The sequence below is a fragment of the Thunnus thynnus genome, chromosome 1 (genome assembly GCF_963924715.1).
Source record: "Thunnus thynnus chromosome 1, fThuThy2.1, whole genome shotgun sequence".
In the NCBI taxonomy this organism is placed as follows: Eukaryota; Metazoa; Chordata; class Actinopteri; order Scombriformes; family Scombridae; genus Thunnus; species Thunnus thynnus.
The window spans coordinates 18,710,551-18,734,190 of record NC_089517.1 but is presented as its reverse complement, the minus strand read 5'-3'; the positions used below and the strand labels follow the sequence as shown (position 1 = coordinate 18,734,190).

Genomic DNA, 23,640 nt, shown 5'->3' with positions numbered 1-23,640 from the left:
TAATAAGGTGTTCCTATAATCATATTTATTTATTTGTTTACATTTATGTAGCAAGAAAACCAGGCTCTAAATATTTAAATATTGTTTCCCCTCCATCTTACACTGTCAAAAGAAATTTTAGCAGTTACCTGCATTTCCTTGTGGCACACCATATACCTGTGGCATTTTCTTTCTCTATAGCTGACATTGTGACCTTTTGTATTCTGCTGTACACAATAAAAATATACTGCACATCATGTATAACATTTCCTGTTTTGCAGAATAATCATTTTTTAAAACATTTTTTTTTCTTTTTTTTTTTTTTTTTTTTAAAAAAGGTTGCTTGTTGCTCCAAAAACAAAGAGAATATGTCTGTATCATCTGTATCATGTTGGTTGGTATTATGTCCCCCTGCTTGGAAAACTTGTTTCAGTGGCTGAGAAGCGGCAGAGACTCTGCATGTTTTCAGTTCTCACAGGGGGACATGTGGTGGTAAAGTAGCTCTTCTAAACACTTGTGTGCGTGCAGTTTCGTAGAGTGGGAGTTAGTACAGTAGAGAGAGAGAGACAGACAGACAAGTAGAGGGAGAGTTTGAACAGCTCACTTCCAACTTATCATCATGAATGACATCAAATTGGCTCTACTGGGGAGCGAGGGTGCTGGAAAAACAGGTGAGCAAATCACACACTGACAACTGAGTGTTTTTACAGTGAAGGCTGACATTGTGTGCTGTTTTGCTGATCTGTCTTTGTTGTCTGTAAATTATGCATGGTAGGATGCATGAATGTAGACAATATGAAAGTGAGACAACTTTGTTTATGTGTCTGTTTATCTGACATACTGCATATTGTAAAATACACAAATTGTAACTTTTCAAGCCATGCTAAACCAAGACAGATGCTAATGGCAGAGCATACCGTTCATAAAATAATTTACTCCACAGTCAATGAAGCGATTTGACATGAATGTTTCCCCTGAGACTAACCAGAGGTTTTCCAAACTTTAGCTGAGAGGAAATTAGATGGCATTTCAGTGGATCCTGCTTTCATGATCTCCCTCTAGGAAAAAAACAGTTAACCCATATCACGATTTTTGTGTTTTTGTGTGGGAAATCAGTTATTTTGTTTTACTTAAGATTATACTGCCACAAGACTATTCAATAATGACAAACATGCCTAAGCTTTATGGAACAGACTTATACGGACATACTGTTCATTAGAAAATATAATGTAATAAATTCAACCCTATATATTTTGCAATGCATGTCAGTCTAGTGTGATACAAAATACAATCACAATGATCCTCTTATCTTCAGATATTAAATGTACAGAAAAATACGTTTGAAAAGTGGTGATATCTAAATGCAAATACACATTTAAATGCACATGTACTGTATAAAATACATTTTGTTCGCATAGAGCTCTGCAGGATGAAGACACAAACACACATGTATTTGATGAAGTCTATGAACAGTTCCAACTTTCAGCTGTCTTTGCATTTGAAATCTGGCATTCATTTTGAACTGCTGTATGGTTTGCAGAGTTTTGCATTAACTGTGATAGTATAAGTAGCCTGCATGTACCTCCAACACTGAATCTCTCTTTCTTACTCTCTTATTCCCTCCAGCTGTTCTGGTGAGATTCCTGACAAAACGTTTTATTGGAGAGTATGCTTCCAGTGCCAGTAAGTAAATATACTCATAACAGTAACGTTATTACACCACAGTAAGATATATCATATATTGCACTCATGGGTTTTCCATAGTGTGTCTGCTGGCCCCACACTAATTGCATTATATTTAAGGTGACTCAACTAAATCCTCTTTTCAGTCTTTTTCATATGGGTTTGAAGTCAATGACGTGCACATTTCACCATCACTCAGTGTTTATCTTACAGGCTGGATGACTGTAATAGAATTACAGTTTGCAGAGGGATATAACGTTTCAGACCTTTCCACTTCTGGCTTAAATTAATTAGCTTGTTTGCCCCCTCTGAGCAATCATGCACCACAGTAATTATAGTAATCATTGTTCCATAGTTTGACTAAACTGGCACCACACTGTGCTCATTGCCTCAGCTTTGTGCACTTTAATTTACTAAAGTCTCTACTTTTATTCATGTTCATTGGTTAATTTGATTCATAGCACATATTGCTTTTCTAAAATAATAAACATATTTTCTCTTGATTTGTTGCAGATTCTTTATACCATAAAAGACTGTCGATTGATGGGAGACAGTTAAACTTGGATATATTTGATCCATGTTCACAGGTAAATGAGAGTAAAATGTTATTATATTATTTTGGTTGATTAATAGTTATTGTCCTCTGCAAATAATTTATGCTTTGGTCTCAAGTAATTTATAACTTGTAGCTGAGGACACACTCAGCCTTTAAAGGTTTATTTAGTAACTATATGGCAGCAGAATATGTGTACAGTGAGCACACATGGTTTCTTTAACATCAAAGTTCTTACTTTTATTGACTGCAAAACTCTCAAATAACAGGATCTCCAGGACTATACTGTGCTGTGGCTAATATATTGTCTCTTTTGGCTCCTTTTTTGCTTATCTTGCAAATAAGGGGGATCACTTTTCACAGGCTCTCAACAGTGGGGTGGACATAAATATCCTATAAACTTTTCATTGCTTCTGTAGTCAAATAAGTTGATAGACCATGTGCTGTGTTTGAACTCCACATCTACCTTTGCTGTGCCAGAGTGGAGGCAGCAGATGTATCCTGGAGGAGCCTGTGAACTGGGCAGATGGATTTGTGGTGGTGTACAACATCAGTGACCGAATGTCCTTCCTCCATGCCAGAAGCATCGTGCGGCAGATCAAAGAGGCCCGAGAGGAGAGCTGCAAAGGGTGAGTGACCGTAGTCTGCTGGGAATGAAGCCGAGCTGAGGGATTTACTTTGATGAACTAATGAGTCCCATTCCTGAGATGAGCGTGTGTAGGCCTATCAGGTTGAAGATCAATATGGTATGCTGCCAGTTAAGGACTAAATTCCAACACGCTGTACTGGGATGAGCAGACATATACTTGTATGAAGTACAGTTTCAAAGAGACAATATATACATAAACAGGATTGAGGACATTTTGACTTTAGGCTTCATAATGTTTCTTTTATGACTCCTTCAAGTTAATTAATGAAGAATATTCATTAATATGCTCAATTAAATAATCCTAGAATGCTTTATATCAATTTTTTTTTGTCTGAGTTAACAGAATTGTGATAAAATACTCAAGTACTTGGTGAGTTGTAGTAAGATTTTTGCAAAATGGCTGAAGTGGGTGAGTCATGACAGAAAGAGAGGATGAAAACTCCCTGAATTTGTATTTATTTATTACATGTTTTTAGAGACATATAAAATAGTTATCACCTGATTTGTAAATTAAGTGAGGCACTGTGGGCATTTCCTGCACTAGTCTGAAAAGCACACACATACAGTACAAATTAATAAACACAAATCATGCTGAAGTACTGACTTCAATCAAATTTTATTAACTAACTACAAACTACAACTACTAACTACAACAACTTAGATTGACACTATTCAGGTGTTTTGTCCTGTAACATAGTGTAATAAGCACCCAGCATTTCACATTGTTTCTGAACTGTTTGGATCAGGTCTACTGTTATAAATCTGACCTGCCTTATGGGACACCTTCAGCACCTGGTTGACTGATTGTTGTATAACCCTCGTGCACTCTGCTGTGACAGATTGGTCGACATCCCAATCTTCCTGGTGGGGAACAAGCAGGACCTCTGCAATGCTCGGCAGGTAAGCGAGGAGGAAGGCCGATTTGTGGCTCAGGAAGACCGCTGCCACTTCCAGGAGGTGTCCGCAGCAGAGGACTACTTGGAGATATCCAACCTCTTTACGAAGCTCATTCGTCATGTGATGGAGCACCTTAAGCAACGTGCAGACCGCAGACGATACAGTGGCTCCAAGTCCATGGCCAAACTCATCAATAATGTCTTTGGTAAAAGGCGGAAGTCTGTCTGATGGAGAAAATAATTACGTTCATGGATGTAACCAACCACGCTATTAGACTGAATAGTCTAGCCATTATGTATTGGTAAACATATATGTGGACATGTTTTACTGAGCATTTCAAAATGCCAGTTTAAATGAAATTAAGTAATGTCAGGCTCTCAGATATGTCATGGTTTTATGTTTCACCTCCGTTTGTGAAATCTGACAATCTGACATCTCACAATAAAACAATTAATTTAATACATACATACAGAACATAAGAGGCACAAGGTTGGGTCAAAGGTTAAAGATGAGATTTTTTCCATCAACACAAACATGTTATGATGTATGCTTCAATTGTAATATTCAGTGAATTTTTGAAATTCTCAGTCAGTGTTTTAGTTGAAAAAAAAAAGGTTGATTTATGCTAATTTTGCATTGTGACTGGTTTGGTTTGGTGTGGGTTATAGACACAGATTGGTTGAATTTCTGCTGAGAATGTATTGTAATCTGCTTTATATATCTGCAAGTAAAACTGTTATTTTGTATTGTTCATAACTTTTGGAGAAAATTATATCAGAAACATTCTTAAAAATAAATCACTTTGCAATTTACAGTTAGTACCTGAAAAACAGTTTGCAACATGCTTTTTTCTTTCTTAATGTATAGAAGATGGGAGAGATTCATCCAGAGGGCCTGCTGAAAAGCAGATGTTATTCTAGTAGGATCACTTACGGTCAAATATGGTGTGCTTGGGTGTAGTTAATGGTCATGCTTAAATAACAGTCAAGGTTAAAGATTTACTGAGGCCCCATTCCACTGTTCACTTTAAACTGTATGTGAAAAGCTCCGATTTAACCTAAATGTAGCTATGGCCTAATTCAGTTAAAACATTTTTTCAGTGGGATTATTGTTGTCCCACAGTTAGATAAATGAGCAGTGTAATGATGGAAAGGAAGAATAAAAATTGTAGACAAGAAGTATATCAAAAATCCAAACAAATGCGTGATGAAAAACATTTGAAGGACCTGAATGAAAACCAGACAACATTAAAGAGGCAATTCAAAATGTGGCTGCTGTTCTGAGTTTAGAGTAGACATTTCAATTGTGAAACAGTTGCTAAAATGATGTTCTATATTTCTTTTTTGCAGTGCAGTTAAAGATCTGAGGACAGAATTGTAGTAACAAACTAGAAATGGTGTGAGATTGTGCCAAATGATTTGCAAACAAAATTAACAGTATGTCTTAGTAAAATATTTCACAGTGTAAGAGAAAGGTGGTTGTTAACGTTTGCTCCCATAGCTACTTTAATCACAGACATAAACTAATTCTTAACCTTTCCTACAGTACATGTCAAATTATTATTATTTTGTCAGGCTATTTCCTGGTTTCTTTAGATTTAATTGCAATCTGTGATCAATCACAGATCACAAACTGCAAAATACTGTTAAGTGTTGACCTTCTAAGGCAATAGTTATCCTATTTACAAAAAGGATAACAGTGATTGCTCCAAAGTCTAACACCGCCATCAAAGACAACCCTTCAGTAACAATTTTCTCCACTAGATGGAGACTAATGACCAGACAAAATCCAGGGTGCCACTGAGAGAAACCGTCCTCATCACATAAAAGAACTTATGGTTCTTATGCAAACTGGAAATTCAGTGCAGTAACCATGTTTATCGTGAAGTAAGGTCTGCTTTAGGTCAGGTAAACAGGTTTAGCTTCATACACGATCCACCGGGGGCGCTGCAAGCCGCTGAATCAGGAGAAGCTCCGTTCATTCATAAGAATTTTGTCCCTCTTCGCCATCCGTAGTCACTCGCCGAAAAAGTTTGGGGTTAAAACCGACCTGCGGACTTAAAAATGATGTACTCGAAGAGGTAAGAAACTTTTTTAGTTGAATTTGACAAAATCGACTGTCAGGTTGTCAACGTAAATTAATACTGGTATCATTTAACGCATCCTTATCCGTATGCAAAGACGTTTGTGCAAGTTTATGTGTCGTTGCCATGACAACGTGTACCACGGGGAATGCTGTTTGCCTGAATTTCCTGACAGAAACTTAAGACTGACTTTTTAAATAAACGTTATTACATGATCTCTTACTTAGCTAACTAAATAGCTTATCGTTAATTAGCGAATGTTAATGTTGTTGAACGGTTGTGGAGTGAATTGAATTGTAAAAAGTATCTTGAACTTTACGGAGCACGAAAACACCTTTTATAGGTCTATAATAATACCTAATTAGAGTTAGCGTACGGTAACGTTAGCTGCAGCAATTGCTGTCGAATGAGAGTAATCTTAATGTTTTTTGCACTTGTATAACTTAGTAAATATGTTCGCCAGCTGTTCATTTGTCTTCCTGTACAACCCCTTATCGAAAAGGTGTTGATTAATTTTTGTTTTGAGTGAGCTAAAGCCTCAACTGTCATCATTTGTTATCGCAGATTTCTTTGGTGTTTGTGAAGGTTGTCCTGCATCTTTTGTTCTAGTTAAACAAACATTACGTTATCAGCTTGGCAGTTGGACAGTGAATGATTTATAAGTGAAGGTGTTGGACAGCTGTGTGCTCCGATATGAATGTGCTGAGTTCTCTCCGGGTTGTCACTGAAATGAATTTGATTTGTTCTTGTTTCTGCTATGGCCTACATTTTTCTAGACGTGTGCCCTCCTAGCCTCCTAAGGCTGAGCCCAGCAAAGGCAGAGATTAGCCTTAACCAGGATTAAACCAATGAGAAATTTTGAATTTGTTGGCCCTTATCTCCTAGCAACATGTGGAGTGCTCTGAGCAAATGGCAGAATTTGATCGTTTGCTTCCTTTTGGCAAAGCATGTTTTCATGCCAATTGACACTTATCAAACATGACCATTGAAGACAGAGGGAATTCCTGAAGGGAGGTATAAATTATTTATTTATTGGGACACTACATGCATTACTTTTTTTGCTGAGTGTAGGAAAAGGAACTTGAAGGGAAGGTTCACAATTTTTCCAGTCTCTCTTAAAACAACACTCAGGTGCCCATATGAACAGTGAAAGAGGTTTTCCTCGCTATAATCATTCCTGCTGTTCATACTGGTTATTAAAAGATCCCCTTTCAGTGTAAGTGATGGGGCCAAAATCCACAGTGTGTCCACACAGTCATTTTGTGCAAAAATGCATTTAACAGTTTGTGTGAAGCTTATATGAGGCTTCAGCAGTCTGACTTAGTCATATCAAATGGATATCTGACACATTTACAGTCTTTTTACTATCAAATTCCATCTTTGTGTTTCCCTGTTGAGCTGCAGTGGATGTAAAGTAACAACAAGAGGGACTTTGGCACTAAAAAGACTGTAACATAGAAAAATATCTACTTGATTTGACTAATTTGGACAGCTGAAGCTTCATATTAGCTTCAGATCAACTTGTGGCTTGTGGATTTTGTCCCCATCACTTACATTGTAAGTGCATAATGAAGTGATCTTCTAAAAGTCAGTATGAACAGGAGGAATGATTACGGCAGCAAAAATTTATTTAAATGTTCATTTTGGCACCTGACTATTGTTTTAAGACAGACTTGAAAAATTGTGAACCTATCCTTTAAAGCACCTCCAGTATGACGCGTCATTTGGTCCCTCAGCTGTCAGGTACAGTATATTTTCACAGCTCTTTAGTAATGGCTTAATGTTGATGTGTTCTTGGTATATTACATTTAGACCACAGGCTTTGATAATCTCTCTGCATAATATTAGGATTCACCCCATAACATAGTGAAGTAGATGGGCTCTATATTTGCATTCTAAACATGCAATTTCTTGCCTCATCAGGTAATGTAATTCCGCGCTTCATTAGGACTGTGAAGTTTATCATTTGTCATCAAAGCCAAGCTGTCAATAAATGATTAAGTTTCACATGAGGAAAATGTAATATTTGGGCTCAAGCAAAACGGATAGAGTGTACATTTTAATTGCAGTTAGTAAGACTCTGTTTTTTGTTAGATTTTCAGGCTATATTTTAGCGGCTGCTTGTTACAGCTAGAGGCACCGTCATTACAGAGCTGCTTAAGCCTAATTTATTCAACTGCCTGTGCCATTAAAGAAAACAAACTTCTAAAGGCCCTGCACAATAATTGAAATGTGTAATATTTCGATGATGTGGTTGAGACTTAAAAGTGGTAACTGGTTTGACACTGTGGTTTCAGCAGCATATGCCAATTCTTACTGGGATACACTACTGCTGACTTTTGGTGTGCTGCAGTTGTACTACAAGCAAATGCCATTTATAAATAGCACTAAGTTCACAAATAAAAATTATTTTAATCATTCATTAATCTGGCAGGTATTTTTACGATTAGACAGATACAGCATTTGATAATTACTGTATTAGAGCTGCAATGATTAGTTGATTAATTGATTAGTTGATCAACAGAAAATTAATCGGCAACTATTTTGATAATTGATTGAATTGTTTTGAATCATTTTGTAAGAAAAAATACAAGAAATCTCTAATTAAAGCTTCTTAAATGTGAATATTTTCTGGTTTCTTTAGTCCTCTATGACAGTAAACTGAATATCTTTGGGTTGTGGACTGTTGATGGAGACAAAACAAGACATTTGAGGTTGCATCTTGGGCTTGTGGAAACAGTGATCAACATTTTTCACCATTTTCTAACATTTTATAGACCAAAGGACAAACTGATATATTGAGAAAACAATCAGCAGATTAATCGATAATGAAAATAATCATCAGTTGCAGCCCTGCATGGTATTTCTAGATAGAGTTCAGAGTCTGTTCAACACATTTATATTGTGGGATGTAAAGAACATTGCAGCCTTTAGAGGCTAGTATCTAGTACTCCTACTGACATTAAGGGTGGGAGAAAAAGTAAATATACATTTCCTTGAGTTAATGAAAAACAAGCTAGTTTTAGTGAAGAAAAGTTACAAAGGATCAGAGCCATCCTTTGTATGTTCACGCTCTCTTTGTTCCAAATTGACATTGATTTTGTGTGCTTAGTTCTTACACAATATCCCCCACACTCACAGTCACTGGGTCCTATTGTTTTTCGCTCAGTAGTATAAATAAACAGAAATTGCTGTCTGACAGAATGATGGAGAGATGAGGCAAGTAAGGACTTGACTTGTGATGTACCGTCAGCTCTAATTACTTCCTGCTGAAACTGAAGATGAAGCAAACTCTCAGTGTAAAAGGTGGACCACAGCCTGTGTCTCCTTGTGGTTGGAGTGTGTGTGGATTTTTCAGCATGTCTGCGTGTGAACAAAAACCATTATGTTTTGACATTGTTACTTAGAAAAGAAAAAGAAATCCATACAAAGGATTTGGTGATACTGTAGCTCTCTGAATATAATCAAAACAATAAAAATGAGGATAAGCAAAGTTTCGATTGTACAGGTATAGTTACTGGACAGAGAATTTGCCTTAATGGAAAGCTTTATAGATACACAGTTGGCACAGCAGCAAAATACTGCTCCATCATTGCAGAGAGGTTTATTTCCCAGTTGTATTTCTAGCAATCGGTCATGCATTTCAACAAACACAATTTGATGTGTGTGCGAGTGGGAAGCCAGGAAAGGATCATTTCCTTGTCACTGCGCTAGCACCTGCCCTGAAGAGTGGTGGTATACGAGAGGAAAAGCAGGAACTGTCTGCCTGTTCCTTACTGGTGGGTGAAAAGAATTGGAAGTATTTGTCAGTAGCATTTATAATACACAAGATTATTTCACTGGATAGTAGAGGCAGAGGAACTGTGTATGTTTCTCATTTATGAGAGTTCAAATGCAGTAATTCTTGGGTGCATTCGGGCCTTAGTCTGATCCTTTCTGGGGTCATCTTCTTCCTCCAGCCCTTCAAGTCCTTGGTTTGGGTTGGTGGTTGGGTGCAGGCTGCAGTGTGTAAGTTATTAAGTTAAAAAAAAGCATCAAGTAAGTAACCTATTTTGTGTTTCACCTGCAGTTTGACCCGTAGATGTAGAAAAACAGGTTTAGAAATTGCAGATAGACAACATTCAACCCCTGTGTCTGTTTAGTGACCCCTTTTAAGGTCAGACTTCTCAACCTGACCTGACCTTGATATCCCATTTCCTTTGCATCGGGGATCTGGGGCCAAGGAACCAGACACCTCTGTCTTGGAGACACCTGAGGTAGACAAGACCCTTCTCTTCCAGTCCTTCAGTTCCCCAGTGATACACTCATTGCGTGCCTCTGTCTTCCACAAATGAGCTATGATTGAGGTGATTGGAATTTCCAAAGGCTGTCACAATCATTTTGATTGGAAAATAGACAGGAGATAATGGGAGAGACAGGCCTGTTATGAGAGCCCTGTCAGGGCTAAAATAATGCATCAGAGTGAAGAGGTTAAAGACACCGCTTCCTTGTTAATAATTAATTGCTGTGCGTGTGGTGGATCCACTTCATCGCTCCCAGTCATCACTTGATAATTGCTTTACATTTAATTTGGCTTTAGAGACTGTTTTTCAAGCTGGGTAAATTGTGCTTAAAGTTGATATGGGCTCAGACAGAGACAGCAGTTTGGTCATAAACTAAGGATAAAAAAAAAAGACTAGTTAGAGCTTGGGAACTAAGAGTCAGTGATAGAGTCAAAGTCACTTCTTGAACTCAGCTAACTTAAATACTGACAAAATCAATGTTAAGTGTCAATATTCTGTTCATCTCTTTATGCTCTTCTACTAGCAGAAGTGATTACTTGTAATAGACAATATTTTAATATTATTTATATTTAATATTATCAAGTTTTTTTTCAGTATTGTATCTTGAAATTTAGGCAAAGTGAAAACAAAACGGAGTTGATTTGATATACACAATCTCTCTGGAAAAATATCATTCTTTCAGTTAGTGCTGCAACAATTGGTTAAATGAAAATTTATCATCTTAAAAATGATAGACAAGTGATAATAGTACTCTTGTCAAATGTCTCAAACGTCAGAATTTACTAACTTGATGCGCCAGATGGTTAGTTACACAGAACCATTTGAGAAGTCGTCCTTGGAAACTGTTTGGAAAAGGGCAGGAACTTTCACTTTTTGGATGAACCATCTGTCTATCATTGTCTATCACCGTCTTACCTTGCAAGGCAGCTGGATTCGTGAGATCACACAAGAATCCTCGTAGGACACCGACACAAGCGCATAACTTGAAGCCTCACAAATGATGATCTCATGATGTCATGATCTCGCAAGTCCAGCTGCCTGACATGGTAAAGAATTTAATGCTTTTTCTCTGTTTCACACCGTATCATTGCAAATATAATGCCCTTGTTTACCCAACTGTTGGTTGGCCAAAAGTCACCTTGGGCACTTGGTAGTTTTTATGGCCATTTTCACTATTTTTGAGCTATTTTAACCACTGTTAACTATTAATTGATTGGTCAACAATATCAAGAAATTTATCAATAATGAAAATAATTGTTAGTTGCAGCCCTATTTTAAGTTGATTGGACAAACTAACAAATACTTAATCTGTGTTTTGGTTGGTATATTCTCTTTCCTGCCATGTTGCAGTGGTGATTTCAGCCATCTACTGAGATGCCAAAAGTCTAGTATTGGTTGGGCTCTATTGATTAGGAATGACAGTAAACTGGGTAATGAAAGAATGGAAGAGCTTTTAGTGCTTATTGTCTTGGTCTACAAGGAAAATGTTTGCTCAATTTGTCTTTTTTTTAAGGTTGAGCATGGTCTTCAGTAATGTAAAATGATGTATCACATCTGTGGCAACACAACAATATTCACAAATGTGTGTTGGTCTTCACTTAAAAAAACAACAACAACAAAAAAAACCCAAATCCCTCTGCATGACTGCGTTCATCTGCAATAATAACATTACTTGAAAAATAATTTCACTGATTGTTCTATTACAATAACTCAATGATTCGTCAAAGAAATGCAGTTACTTTTATTAGCTAAGGATTTCTTTAGTCATGGCTTGACAAGGAATTGCAGAGAGATAATGACTTCTCCTTCCATCTCTAGATGACACAAGCAGATGTTAGTGGACTATGCAAGAACATGGTGTCCCAGCGGACAGGCAGGAACACAGTGGAGAATGATGCACCTCACATACGTCTGGATGATGACGCTGACCTTAAGGTTTGGAGAGCTTCTGTACATGAATCCACTACAGTCCTGTGTTTTGCTTTGGGCCCACCACTGAATAAGTCACACTCACACACCGGTGAACTCTATAGTACTGCATCTGCACCAGAAGAGGATCAAACTTCATGTTGCTGCTGTATAGCCCCGCTTCACTGGGGATTTTTACTGCTCCCTTTGCCAAATCCAAAGCAGCCAGTGCTCAGCCTTGCATGCACACAGATAATGATCAAGTTAATTAGACCTGAGATTGAACGAACTGCAGCAGCAACTTAATCATTTGTAACTTGATTAGAAATACTATATTCTGCAGCTCCAGAGACCTGAAAACTTTCAGTTTTTTTAGAATGCTTGAAATTAGGATGTACTGCAGAATTCAGGTCTTGAGCTAAGACATAATGTTTTTGTAATCCAAAGCAGTGAAATGATCCTTAAGTCTTAAACACAAGCTCAAGGGAAATCCCCTGCTGTCTCTGACTGACAGTGAGCAGGTGTAGATTACAAAAGTGTTAATTTTATTTTCTCCTCCCCCTAGGAAATATATACATTTGGAAGGAAATTGGGTCAAGGTAGCTTTGGGGTTGTTTATGAAGCCACCCACATTGAGACAAAGACACAATGGGCTATCAAAGAGGTTTGCAGACCAGGGGTGAGTGCATTTCGCAATCCCTCTGGGAAAAGTTGAGTTTAATGTTTGGAGAGAAACAAATGGCCATAGCAACTCAGCTGTGATTGACTTTCTGTTACTTCAGGCAGGAAGTTCAAAAGTCAAGCTGCTGGAGCAGGAATTAAAGATTCTCAGACAAGTGAATCATGCTCATATAATACATCTCAAGGAATCCTACGAAACAGCTAAGGTGAGTCTCAATATAATCTACTATTACTGTGCAACTCTGCATAAATATCTCTGATAAGCATGCACAAATTGGCTCTGTGGTGAGATGTAATTCTCTTTACTTGTTTTCTAGATGACTTATTTGGTTACTGAGCTGTGTGTTGGAGGTGAACTGAAGGAGCTGCTGCAGAGGAAAATGTTCTTTACAGAGGATGAGACAAGACATATCATCCACAGCTTAGCTGATGCCATCGTCTACCTTCACAAAAGAGGTAATGACATTCTAAAGATTGACATTTTGATAGTACGTATTACCTTTACAGCACTTGAAAATCTGTTTTTTATGACCTCCATAAAAAAGTGATTTTAGTCCTCACCTTGCTTGTGATGTGGATGTGTACATCCTGAAATCACTGTTAGGTGTGTTTACAGGTGTAGTTACTTGTGCAACAGACATGAAACTTAAAACAAGAAGACAAGTGAAACAATGCTTTTCAGCTTGGTGTAAAGTTATTTTTTTAATATATTTTATATCTTTACCCTTATTACACTGTAGTGTGGAACTAGTGGTATGAATTATGTTTTATTGTTGTAGGTATTTTATAAATTAAACGCCCATTTTAAATTGTGTGCTGAGCAAAGTGTGCATCAGTTACTCTAAGTTGTAATAACACCACGGTACCATGATTCCACTCAAATTGTGTTGCCATTCATTATAGAAGGATGGCTCATTTTAATAAAAGTAATAATAAACAACTGCTTGGAAAAAACACAACAAACATTTTAATTAAATCTATGTGTTTTATTGGAAATGCCGCTTCCCCTTTTAATGGTGAAATCTGTGGTTAGAAGTAATTTAGGACATTGCCTGGCAATGAGGCATCATTACATGTGTCTAATGACTAATTTACAACAAGCTGGGGAGCAATCCTGATTAATAGGTGTGTTTTCAAATAGAAAGTCCCTCCGTGCTGGTTTGTTTTACCTCTACAAAGACTAATGATACTTATGAAAATGTGCTGGCTTTGAATTAGGTAGGCAGGTCCCTTTTTGTTATATGACCAATCATGATCATGAAAGTCTCTCAGCTTGATGTTGTTAGGCTTTTCTCAGATTATCAAATTTTTGCTGTCCATTGTGAGCTTCAGCTGCCATTTGTCACAATCAGGTATTAGTCTTAGCTGTACTCAGGCTCAGCTGTGCTTTGAGCTTTAATGCTAACACATGCTACAATTAACAACATGGTACATGAAATGCTTAATTTCTCAGTGAGTTAACAGGATGATTACCGAAACGTGATGCACCCCAAAAGCTGTCATAGTTGGTAGTTATTAAGTGATTTCATCTCATCAGTATTTTATTAAATAACCAAAAGAAATGTATAATTATTAAATAGAGACAGTTATAAATATGAAATTGACAGATATGCTGCCAGCAAGCAGTTGAAAGACCGGAGCTTTAATGGAAGAAAAAATATCTCAAGATGGCAAAAAGAACATTTTCAGGTGTTTTGTGCACACCAGTTGGTCTAACTTACCTTTCACACACCATCAACACTGTTGCGTTGTATAATTGGTTGCTTCAAACAGTGCAGTGAAAAAGCCTGCCCAGGGCAAATTGTATTTTTCCACCTGCCATCTCTCACTTCACCAAGTTTTGTTAACGAGGCCCTTTAGCCTGGCATACTGTAAGCAAGGTAAACAGAGCACTGTGTTAGTGTGTGCGAAAAACAGTTTACTGTGGTGACTGACATTAGCAAATCATGTTGCAATTAACTATGATCACAGGCAATATTTGTTTTCATCAGTTGTCCAACACAAACTCCAACCCTGAATCTATTTATTAATCAAATCAGATTATTTTCATATTATATATGAAGAGAAACCAAAACATGTTGCAAAAGCCTCCACATATATTCAACAGTTTTAGGATGCCATGTTGGGTGACGTTGCAATACATCAGTATGTTCCACTGGCCAAGTCAATAAATATGCTCACCATATTGTAGGGCTGTAGTCAACCAAAGAAAATGTTGGTTTACTAAAATCGTACATAATCTTCAACTAATCGATTAGTCGCGGGGAGAGGGGGGGGCCTCCACCGTCACTTCTCTGCTCCTCGCTCTTTCCCGCTCGCTACGCAAACATAGTCAGGAGCCACGCTACCAGTGGTTTCACAGGCAACGTCACGGAGCTTGACTGACGTACCGGAACAGCGCTGCTCCCAAATGCTGTCGATTTCAAATATTAAAAAATATTTTTTTTGGCCTGGCGGGGGTTCTCGTTGTGTCATTATGGAGAAACACAGATTCAGTAAACGTTCAGTATGTTCAGTAAACGTTGAGTACAGTTAGACCCTGCAGTCTCCATTAGGTTGGGCGAGTTCAAAGTTGTGAAAACAACGGGGGTGTTTTGAATACACCCCTGTTTTCACAGGTAATTCGTTAGTCTGTCCCTACCGCTGCAGGAAATAATGGATTACTCCTGGAGAGCTATTGATGTAGCACTTTTCTGCTTATGAAAATAACACGGAGATTATTCGACCAATGAGAATTTAGTTGGACGAGAGCATATCGACCAACTAATCGACCAGTCGACCAGCAGACTACAGCCCTACCATATTGTTTTCTTTACCACAATGTGTTGTTGAAATGGTAGGTTTAGATAAATTAGTCCTTATTAATTCCCTGTAGGGAAATTTGTCCTCAGAGAGATCAGCTCTTGGTCAGTGCCTTGGTCAAGGTCAATGACTATTACCAACATGTTTGTCTTTTGGGTGGGGAGAAAACCTGAGAGGTCACAGGGAGAACATACAAATATCCAGTATGGTGCTCATTGATGATTTACCTTGTGACAACGAATATGAGGGATTGGGGGGAAAAGAAACTCACTAAAGAGTGGTGATTATCTCAAGTCTTTAAAGACATCAGCAACAACTCAAAATGTCATGAAGTAATAAGATAATTGACTTGTGAGGTGCTATAAATTGTAATTTAAAATTCTAATGCATTTTGAGATTGCACAGACATATAGAGATTAACTATGTGGTGAATGCTTGCACAGTTTACTGTATATAAATTAAAAAGGGCCTTGAATTATGCGTCTTTAGCTTTAAAAACAATCCTGTGTTTAAAACTGCAGTAATCAATTTTTGCCACTTACAGCTTACAGTGAATTTATTTGTTAAATACATGATGATAAAACTGTGTTCAAACCCATTATGTATGTGTAAAGGTTTTGTTTCCTCCACCTACAGACATAGTGCATCGGGATTTGAAACTTGAAAACATTCTTGTGAAAAATGATCTCGATGAGGATGATAATGGCAAGATTAATATCAAGGTAAGATGGTGACACAAACTGTGAAACTTTCCATCACTGCCTCTTATCCGTTCGTTTCTGGACTGAGCACAAGCCTCTGATGGGAAATCTTTCCTTGCCCACTATCTCCTCTATATTTAGTAAAGGCTTTAAATACTACCTCATTATGACAGACTCCCTCTGGTCTGCCTTTATAGTACACCTGTACAAAGAAAGGCTCAACTGTATCTTTAAACAAATTACCAGCTGAGCACAGCATGTTGTATGCATTGACAATGAGCCAGCCAGAGAAATACCTGGTGTGCAAGCTAAAATGAGGCTAGGCCACACATACACAAAAACACACATAAATATTATAAGAAAATGTTGTCATGGCACAGCATAAATGACTTCCATTTCACAGGAGTTGGTCTGTTCTTTCTCTCGTTTTGTAATTATGTGATATCCCGTAGTAAATATCTGGACCCATACAGCCTTTACAGCTAATTTGTTCTTAAGGTATAGCCGTGTTTTCCTTTAATTCTGTCAGAACATCTAAATTATGTTCATCTATATTTTTTTCTATTTTGTTCTTTACCTAGGTGACAGACTTTGGATTATCAGTAATGACAGGTGGTGTCGGGATCGCAAACATGATGACGGATGCTTGTGGGACTCTTATCTATATGGGTAAGATGACATCTGTATCTTCTACAGCATACTTGTAGGTCTGACAGATGACCACAAGGGTAGAGCTCTAAGTTTGAATGAGTATACATTTCTACACTGTCTTTTTGAGCTGCCAATGCTGGAAAATTTTAAATCCCACTCATGGCAGTGAGTGTTATTTTAATTTTTGAACGAAGAATGTATCCTGTATATTTTATTTCGTCACTTACTATATACTTATTATATTTATATTATACTCGAATGTTGTATCAAAAGTATCCTACTACTAGTGGTGCTATGGAGCATTGTTTATAGGAGCGGGTCCCTGTTTTATCTGCTTCCTGTGCTCTACTAGCATTCGTAAAATCATGATACAGATGTGTAGAGTATGCAAGCTACAATGTGAAATCCTTTGTTTTCAAGCTGTTTCACTGATTGACAGTTGGTTACAATTGGAGGTAAAATGCCAAAAAATGCTGGAAAATGTAGGAAAGAAGAAGACTGCCAGTCAATGTTGGATGGATATTAAAAAAAACATGGATATAAACAATGCAGGTTTCAAAATATCACAGAATGGCTTTGTGAATATTTTATGAGAAAGGAAATACATTCAAAACGTTTGTTAGGCCTCAAGGCACAGCGTGTTTAGGGAGAAACACTGAATCTAAACATAACATTATCCACAGGGTATCTTTAAATCAGGCTCCTCTCTTTACCTACATCATCACTGACCTTCAAAACATTTTATTAAATGTTGTGAAATCTGCATTATTGCCAGCTTGCAGTCTTCTTCTTCTCCTCCACTTTTAATGGTGCTTTACCAACTTTTACGGTTCATTACTGCCACCAGCTGTGGATATGCCTTCCTGCCCTGTTTATCACATAACTCATGTGTGCTGATAAAGCATGATATAAACAGTATGGGATTTACTCACTGAAACATTGCTCAACAAGCAGTGCCACTAGTGGTCAGAAACTAGTTTTAACTAGTAGTCATTTTAAGCCCTAAATTTTCCATATCTCCATACTGTACATTTGTGTGTGTGTGTGTGTGTGTGTGTGTGTGTAAATTTTAGCTCCTGAGATGATGAGCGGTCGTGGTTACAGCCAGTGGTGTGACATATGGAGTATTGGAGTAATTATGTATATATTGTAAGTACACACACACACACACACACATTCACACACACACACACACACACACACCCCTACACACACAGTGGAATACATGTGTCTTCATGTGATCCTGTGTTCCTGTAGGCTGTGTGGGGAGCCTCCATTTGTGTCCAAAACAAGGGCAACCCTACTTGAGAAGATTACGAAGAAAGAACTCAAATTCGCTCAACCCATTTGGGCCACAGTCAGTGATGCAGGTGACACTTCATCTCTATTCTCATTCTTAAATAAATGTAATCCTGCAAAAAAGAAGAAATTGTTTGTGATATGTAGTGAGGGAATATGTTTTTTCAATGACAAGCAGTACAGGATGGTGCATACATTCAGTTTTATCAAGCAATTCAGATTGCTGCTAACAAACTCACCGATTGACTTGAGTTTGTCTCAACAGCAAAAAATGTATTGACTTGCCTTCTGAAGGTTGACCCTGCCTACCGCATGTCAGCTAATCAGCTACTGGAAAACCCCTGGATTACCGTAAGGCACTGATTCTTCCAGCTGCATTCAGAAACTTTACCAGATGAGTCACATGAGAAGCTCTTATGGGGTGCTTTATCCAACAGGGTGACACTAATATGCCTGCTATACCGTGCAATGTGCTGGAGATGATGCGTCACCACCTGGAACAGGAAGAGAGTAAGACTGATGAAGATTTAACTTAGTTCGAATAATTTGGTAACACTTTCTATGACGCCCATGTCTATAATGCATTATAAACATACGTTATAATCTGATTATGTCAATCTAAGTGGTTATTGGATGCTTTAAGTGAAGTAATGAAATTCCTGATGTATAGGCAGATAATACATCACAAGCTGGTTATAAGTCACTATAAGTGGTCATCGTTTGCTTTAAGCAAAGTGAAAAAAATATCATTAAATCTATGCAAGAACAACACAAAACTTAAAATTAATTTATTTGTTTAATGGGTCATAACAGACAATGAATTAAGGTCACCAATTTGACACAACTTTTTGATGATGAACAACTGAATGATTGACATTTACATTTCACTACTGTAATGTATCCCCCAAAAACACTAAATTGACTCAAATTATAGATAATACCTGAAACAATTTCTACTTTACCTGTAGCTGTATATTTTACTTTTATGTAAACATTTGATCAACAGTGACTCCTTAAAAAAACTTGGTGATTATAGTGCATTATAAAATGATTATAAGGTATTACAGCTATGAGAATCATAATACACTATGATCCCTGCAAAGAAAATGTTGGTCAGTGACCAGCATGATGAAGTATTATGACACTTGACCTTATAAGTCATTATAAAATGCTCAATAATGTGTTATGATTATTGTTATAAAGCATTATGAATATTTATGAGCGTACATAGAGCGTCATAGAAAGTGTTACCAATAATGGAATTCAAATCTTCCGGTTCATGATTTGATCATTTTAAGAAACAATAATGTGACAGTGATAATATCCGACAAGTTGTTCTGGTATATAAAAATAATGGATGAAGTGGAGGCAAAAAATGGAAAGTGTTTAACTATTTTTTAAAAAGTTTGTATTCTGTTTAACTCACGGTTGTTGGTTTTTGTTTTTTGTTTTTTTCTTTTTAGCAATGAGAGTTAACTGGTAATGCAGCATGAAGTGTTAGTATGAGTACAGATTACTTGATGTTGATGTTATTTAAAATTGTCCACAATAGTAACAAGGACTCTGGGGGACTTGTCCTTTACTTCTTCTGAGGACACTCTGGACCCATCTCTGCTCTACAGTGCAGCTTCAACAGAAACAGACAGCGGCTGTAAGAGCCACGCTAAGCTCAGCCCTGAGAGAGACGACAGCTCCTGCACACCCTCCACATCCACCAAACCGGTACTGTATGTCTGTATGTCACAACACTGTTGACCTGAATTGCCTGTGTGTTTTCTTATTCAGGACTGAAGACTAAATTTATATGCTAGTAAGTACTGTAGATAACACTTAGAGCAAAACTGTTTTTACATGTTGAAGTTTTGGCCATTATTCATAATGGTTATGATTTTTTGTACCAACTTAGAGAGCTCACAAGGGTGAGCGACATTAGTGGTCAGATGATCAGGACAGTATCACCTTAATAATTGTGTCATCATATTGGGAAAAAAACAAATGAGAATATTATTATTACACAATCTTCTGTTAGAATTTACAAAGCTCCTTTGTGGTTTGTACTTTAATTTTCAGTATTCCCTGCATGTGGTTTTACATTGCAATGGGGAGTTAAAACATTTTATTTTGGGTGTGCTCATGCTGCGCTCTTGAAAGTGACTGTATTTATCAGTTTCTCATTTGTAAATATCATTAATGTCAATATCCAAATAGTAATTAGAACTGTGACTCAGGAGACAGGTTAAAAACAAAACAAAACTGAATTTTCCACTCTATAGATCAGCCTTTATCTATTATTTATGGTCATGGAATCCAGCTATGGATCTCTCATGTTTCTCTTTGGGTTATCCTTGTATCTTGGTATGAAGAGTAAAGAGGGTGGTGGCCATCTTCAGCAGGACAAGCGCAAAAATGTCTCTGAAACCCAGGGACCACCTCAGCCCAGCACCACACAGGTCTGTTGAACCTCTTACAACTTTTCCTTTTCAGTTCAACTTCAATTTATTCTTTAATTGATATATTTTTTTAAATTTATTACCAGTAACATATATTGCACTTTCCATATTTTGTAGTTTTTAATGTTACATGTTTTGATATAAACTTTCAAACAATAAATGTATATTGCTGTACATTCCAGATTTTAAACACCAACTATCTTGTTGAGTTGTGTTTTCATATTGCCGTGCATTCTGCCTTTCATATTCAATCACCACTAGATGGTGCCAGATTAACCTGTTACAGCAGATGGTTATAAAGGTGTAGTCATGCAGCTGTTTTTAAATTAATGTGATAGTTAATACTGTTATGTAAGATGAATATGAATCTTATCCCTGCAGTTTCATGCTGGTCTGAAACCCTCAAGACAGCCGAGTGCAAAGCAGCGCAGGCCTCAGGACAAGAGGGACGTCAGCACAGTACAGAAACCAGCCCCTGACCTGAGTAAAGCAGGCGACCAGAGACCTTCTACCTCCATTAAAAGTAAGACTGGTTTCCGCAAACCACCTGCTGCCTCTAAGACCACTACCCCTTCAGAACGAGACAAAAAAACAAGCCAGATCACATGAGAAAGTGTGAGACAGAGCACATAAGTGGGTGAGGAAAAAAAAGTGAGCATAAAAGAGAGAAAAACTAAATTAGAGGTGGACTTTATTTGATATAAATTTTATTTAATGTTTAATTCTGGTAATTGTATGTCATTCTGTGGTTTAGCAGTGATGTGAATGTAACTACTGTGAATGGTGCCACCTTTATGGTGATGACCAGAGATCAAGCAGTGACAGCAGTGTCAAATGAATGGGCCTTATACAGTGTATACAGGTTCACTGTGTGAGAGTAATAGAAGTCTAGTTTAGATGAAGCTCCAGCCTCAGCTGTGCTGCGTGCCAAAGGAAAGGGCCCCAGTCTGAGGTGATACCCCGGATGGGGCAAAGCTGCTGCACAAATGCTTACTGTTACACGGCCAACTGTTTGAGAATGCCAAGCAGCACAAATACAGACTCTTCGAGTGACCAGTAAACATAGAGACTGAATGGGTTTGTCACATTTTACTGGTGGCCTCTGAATGTTTTTATTATAAAGCAGCAAACTGGAGGCACTCAGGAGATTTGAGCAGAGAACAGCTCAGTCCTTACTAAAACTGCTATTTAGTACTTTACTCACTACCTAGTAGCATATCATTATTGAAATTATCAATGCCATCTCTTTATACACACTGTGAATGTATGACTTTTCCATACAGAAAGTAATCGTCACTTGAAAATGATTAAATCTCTTCTGTTAAAAGGGAATGTTAATTTATTACTTTGGGAAGAAATACAGGGATGTACATTAATAAGGTTTGTGTATTGTGAGAGTGTGTTTTCAATATCCAAACAGATATATTTGTAAAAACAAATGTATAAATAAATTCCCAAAGAATTAGTGTTTGTCAAAAATGTGATTACAATTTGAAGCTGTTTTAAAATCAGTAATATTTTTGTAGCCGAGGGATAATTCAAATATGTACTCTTTATGTCTGTATGTTTTTTTTTTTTTGAGAAGAAGACCTTTAAAACAATGTGCCAAATATCATAAGACATAAAACTTTGTACAACAATTTTTATTAAAATACATCTTGTTATTTAAAAAAAAACAAGATATTTTTGTTGTCTTGTAATTACATGCTAAATTTCCCGGACTACTCAAAGAGTACAGGAGGTTTCACTGTACATCATTTCAAAACACCGCAGTGAGCAACGGGGATTTTCTTTTTTCTGTTCTGACCTCTCAATTCCACGACACCCTATATGCAGTGACTGCACCCACTCAGTGTCAAAACAGAAAAACTGTCACACAGGCTGGTTACGCTCCATCTGAATGCAGAGGATTGGGACTGAGGGCAGCCACGGGTCTAATCTCGTTTGGAGGCCATTGAAAGCAGTAGGAGCTACTTTGAGGGCACTGCCATTCAAGCACAGGTTTTTTCCGCTGTAGAGAGAATAATCCCCAGCATAGATACAACATTAAAGTAGCCAAGCATAACACACAGAGGCTGAATTTCAAATCCACCCATTTGCATCTTGAAGTGAATGAGTGCCAACAATGGGGCCCCCCCTGTTCACGCACAAGCTCTGTGTTTTTAGTGCATATGTGTAAATGTGGTGCGCATTTGTTAAAACTGTTTTCAAAAGGTGTTTCTATATTTCAGGGTAGCGTTGATGCTCTTAAAAGTGGGGACACAATATATTTACCTTTAATAAATTCTGTCCAGGTATTTCTCGGGTGATGTCTCTCAATATAGTGAGTAGGTATTCAAAATTATTTTTCCCTCTCTGATTTTGATGTGTGATTAAAAAAAAAAAAAACAGACAGAGAATAAACAAATGACACATGAATTATCTTTGATTCAAGCTACTTGCCATAAAGACTGCAACATTATTATCATACTGTATGCCTTTGGTTTACTCGGACTGGTATAAACAGCAGATGGAGCTGTAGTAAGTTGCTGAATTCATTTCCTGGAGTAAATCTGACAGGAGAGTGCTTTCCCTAAAGCTTACTACCTGGTTTTATGCATGAAGATGTGTAATTAGAATTGATTGCTTGAGTCACTGCCCATTAAAAACTGTGATGTTCATGTAATGTGTCACTAATTAATATGCTGTATGGTTAAGTCTTGATGGTCCATTCAAACAAAATAAATGGTTAAGACATGCTTCTGTTTGGCTGCTGTCTTATTTTACAACATGTGATTTTTGTTTGTGGATAATTCCAGAAATTAAAATCAAAAAACACACAAATGATTCATCCAGTTAGATAAACCTCTTTCCCCTTTAGACTACCAAACTGGATTTGCATAAAGTCTGTTTAGACAACCTCCTGTATGGCTAATTTTTTGTCAGAAGAGGAGATGGGATTTCAGCATATGGTCCTCATTGTCTTGTGCCAGACTTTTAATTAATTATAGGAACACAAAACAAAAAAAAAAGGTCCAAATT

General features: G+C 37.3%; 2 protein-coding genes across 3 annotated transcripts; both read left to right on the top strand.

Annotated features, from left to right (window-relative positions):
- The first annotated feature begins 217 nt into the window (after window positions 1-217).
- On the top strand, window positions 218-3,989 carry rerglb (RERG/RAS-like b). Its single transcript, XM_067588418.1, has 5 exons — window positions 218-650; window positions 1,606-1,662; window positions 2,176-2,266; window positions 2,710-2,844; window positions 3,704-3,989. The coding sequence occupies exons 1-5, from the start codon at window positions 599-601 to the stop codon at window positions 3,987-3,989; spliced, it is 621 nt and encodes a 206-aa protein (XP_067444519.1). The 5' UTR covers window positions 218-598.
- Window positions 3,990-5,742: 1,753 nt separating this feature from the next.
- Window positions 5,743-23,357, top strand: stk33 (serine/threonine kinase 33). Of its 2 annotated transcripts, XM_067588408.1 has the most exons (15): window positions 5,782-5,841; window positions 9,987-10,100; window positions 11,946-12,062; window positions 12,601-12,714; window positions 12,818-12,922; window positions 13,034-13,172; window positions 16,155-16,240; window positions 16,801-16,888; window positions 17,944-18,019; window positions 18,128-18,240; window positions 18,435-18,520; window positions 18,607-18,679; window positions 19,722-19,891; window positions 20,533-20,619; window positions 21,001-23,357. In XM_067588408.1, exons 3-15 carry the CDS (start codon window positions 11,946-11,948, stop codon window positions 21,226-21,228), a joined length of 1,482 nt encoding a protein of 493 aa, XP_067444509.1. In that variant the 5' UTR covers window positions 5,782-5,841; window positions 9,987-10,100; the 3' UTR covers window positions 21,229-23,357. The 2 variants fall into 2 exon arrangements, with proteins under 2 accessions (XP_067444502.1, XP_067444509.1); XM_067588401.1 differs by lacking the exon at window positions 9,987-10,100 and having other exon boundaries at window positions 5,743-5,841.
- Window positions 23,358-23,640: the final 283 nt, after the last annotated feature.

Coding starts and splice junctions, on each gene's coding strand:
- rerglb (XM_067588418.1), top strand. CDS start 599: ATGAATGACATCAAATTGGCTCTACTGGGGAGCGAGGGTGCTGGAAAA. Junction 2,267..2,709: donor CAGGTAAATGAGAGTAAAAT/GTTATTATATTA, acceptor TGGAGGCAGCAG/ATGTATCCTGGAGGAGCCTG. Junction 2,845..3,703: donor CGAGAGGAGAGCTGCAAAGG/GTGAGTGACCGT, acceptor CTGCTGTGACAG/ATTGGTCGACATCCCAATCT.
- stk33 (XM_067588401.1), top strand. CDS start 11,946: ATGACACAAGCAGATGTTAGTGGACTATGCAAGAACATGGTGTCCCAG. Junction 13,173..16,154: donor CGTCTACCTTCACAAAAGAG/GTAATGACATTC, acceptor CTCCACCTACAG/ACATAGTGCATCGGGATTTG. Junction 16,241..16,800: donor ATGGCAAGATTAATATCAAG/GTAAGATGGTGA, acceptor TTCTTTACCTAG/GTGACAGACTTTGGATTATC.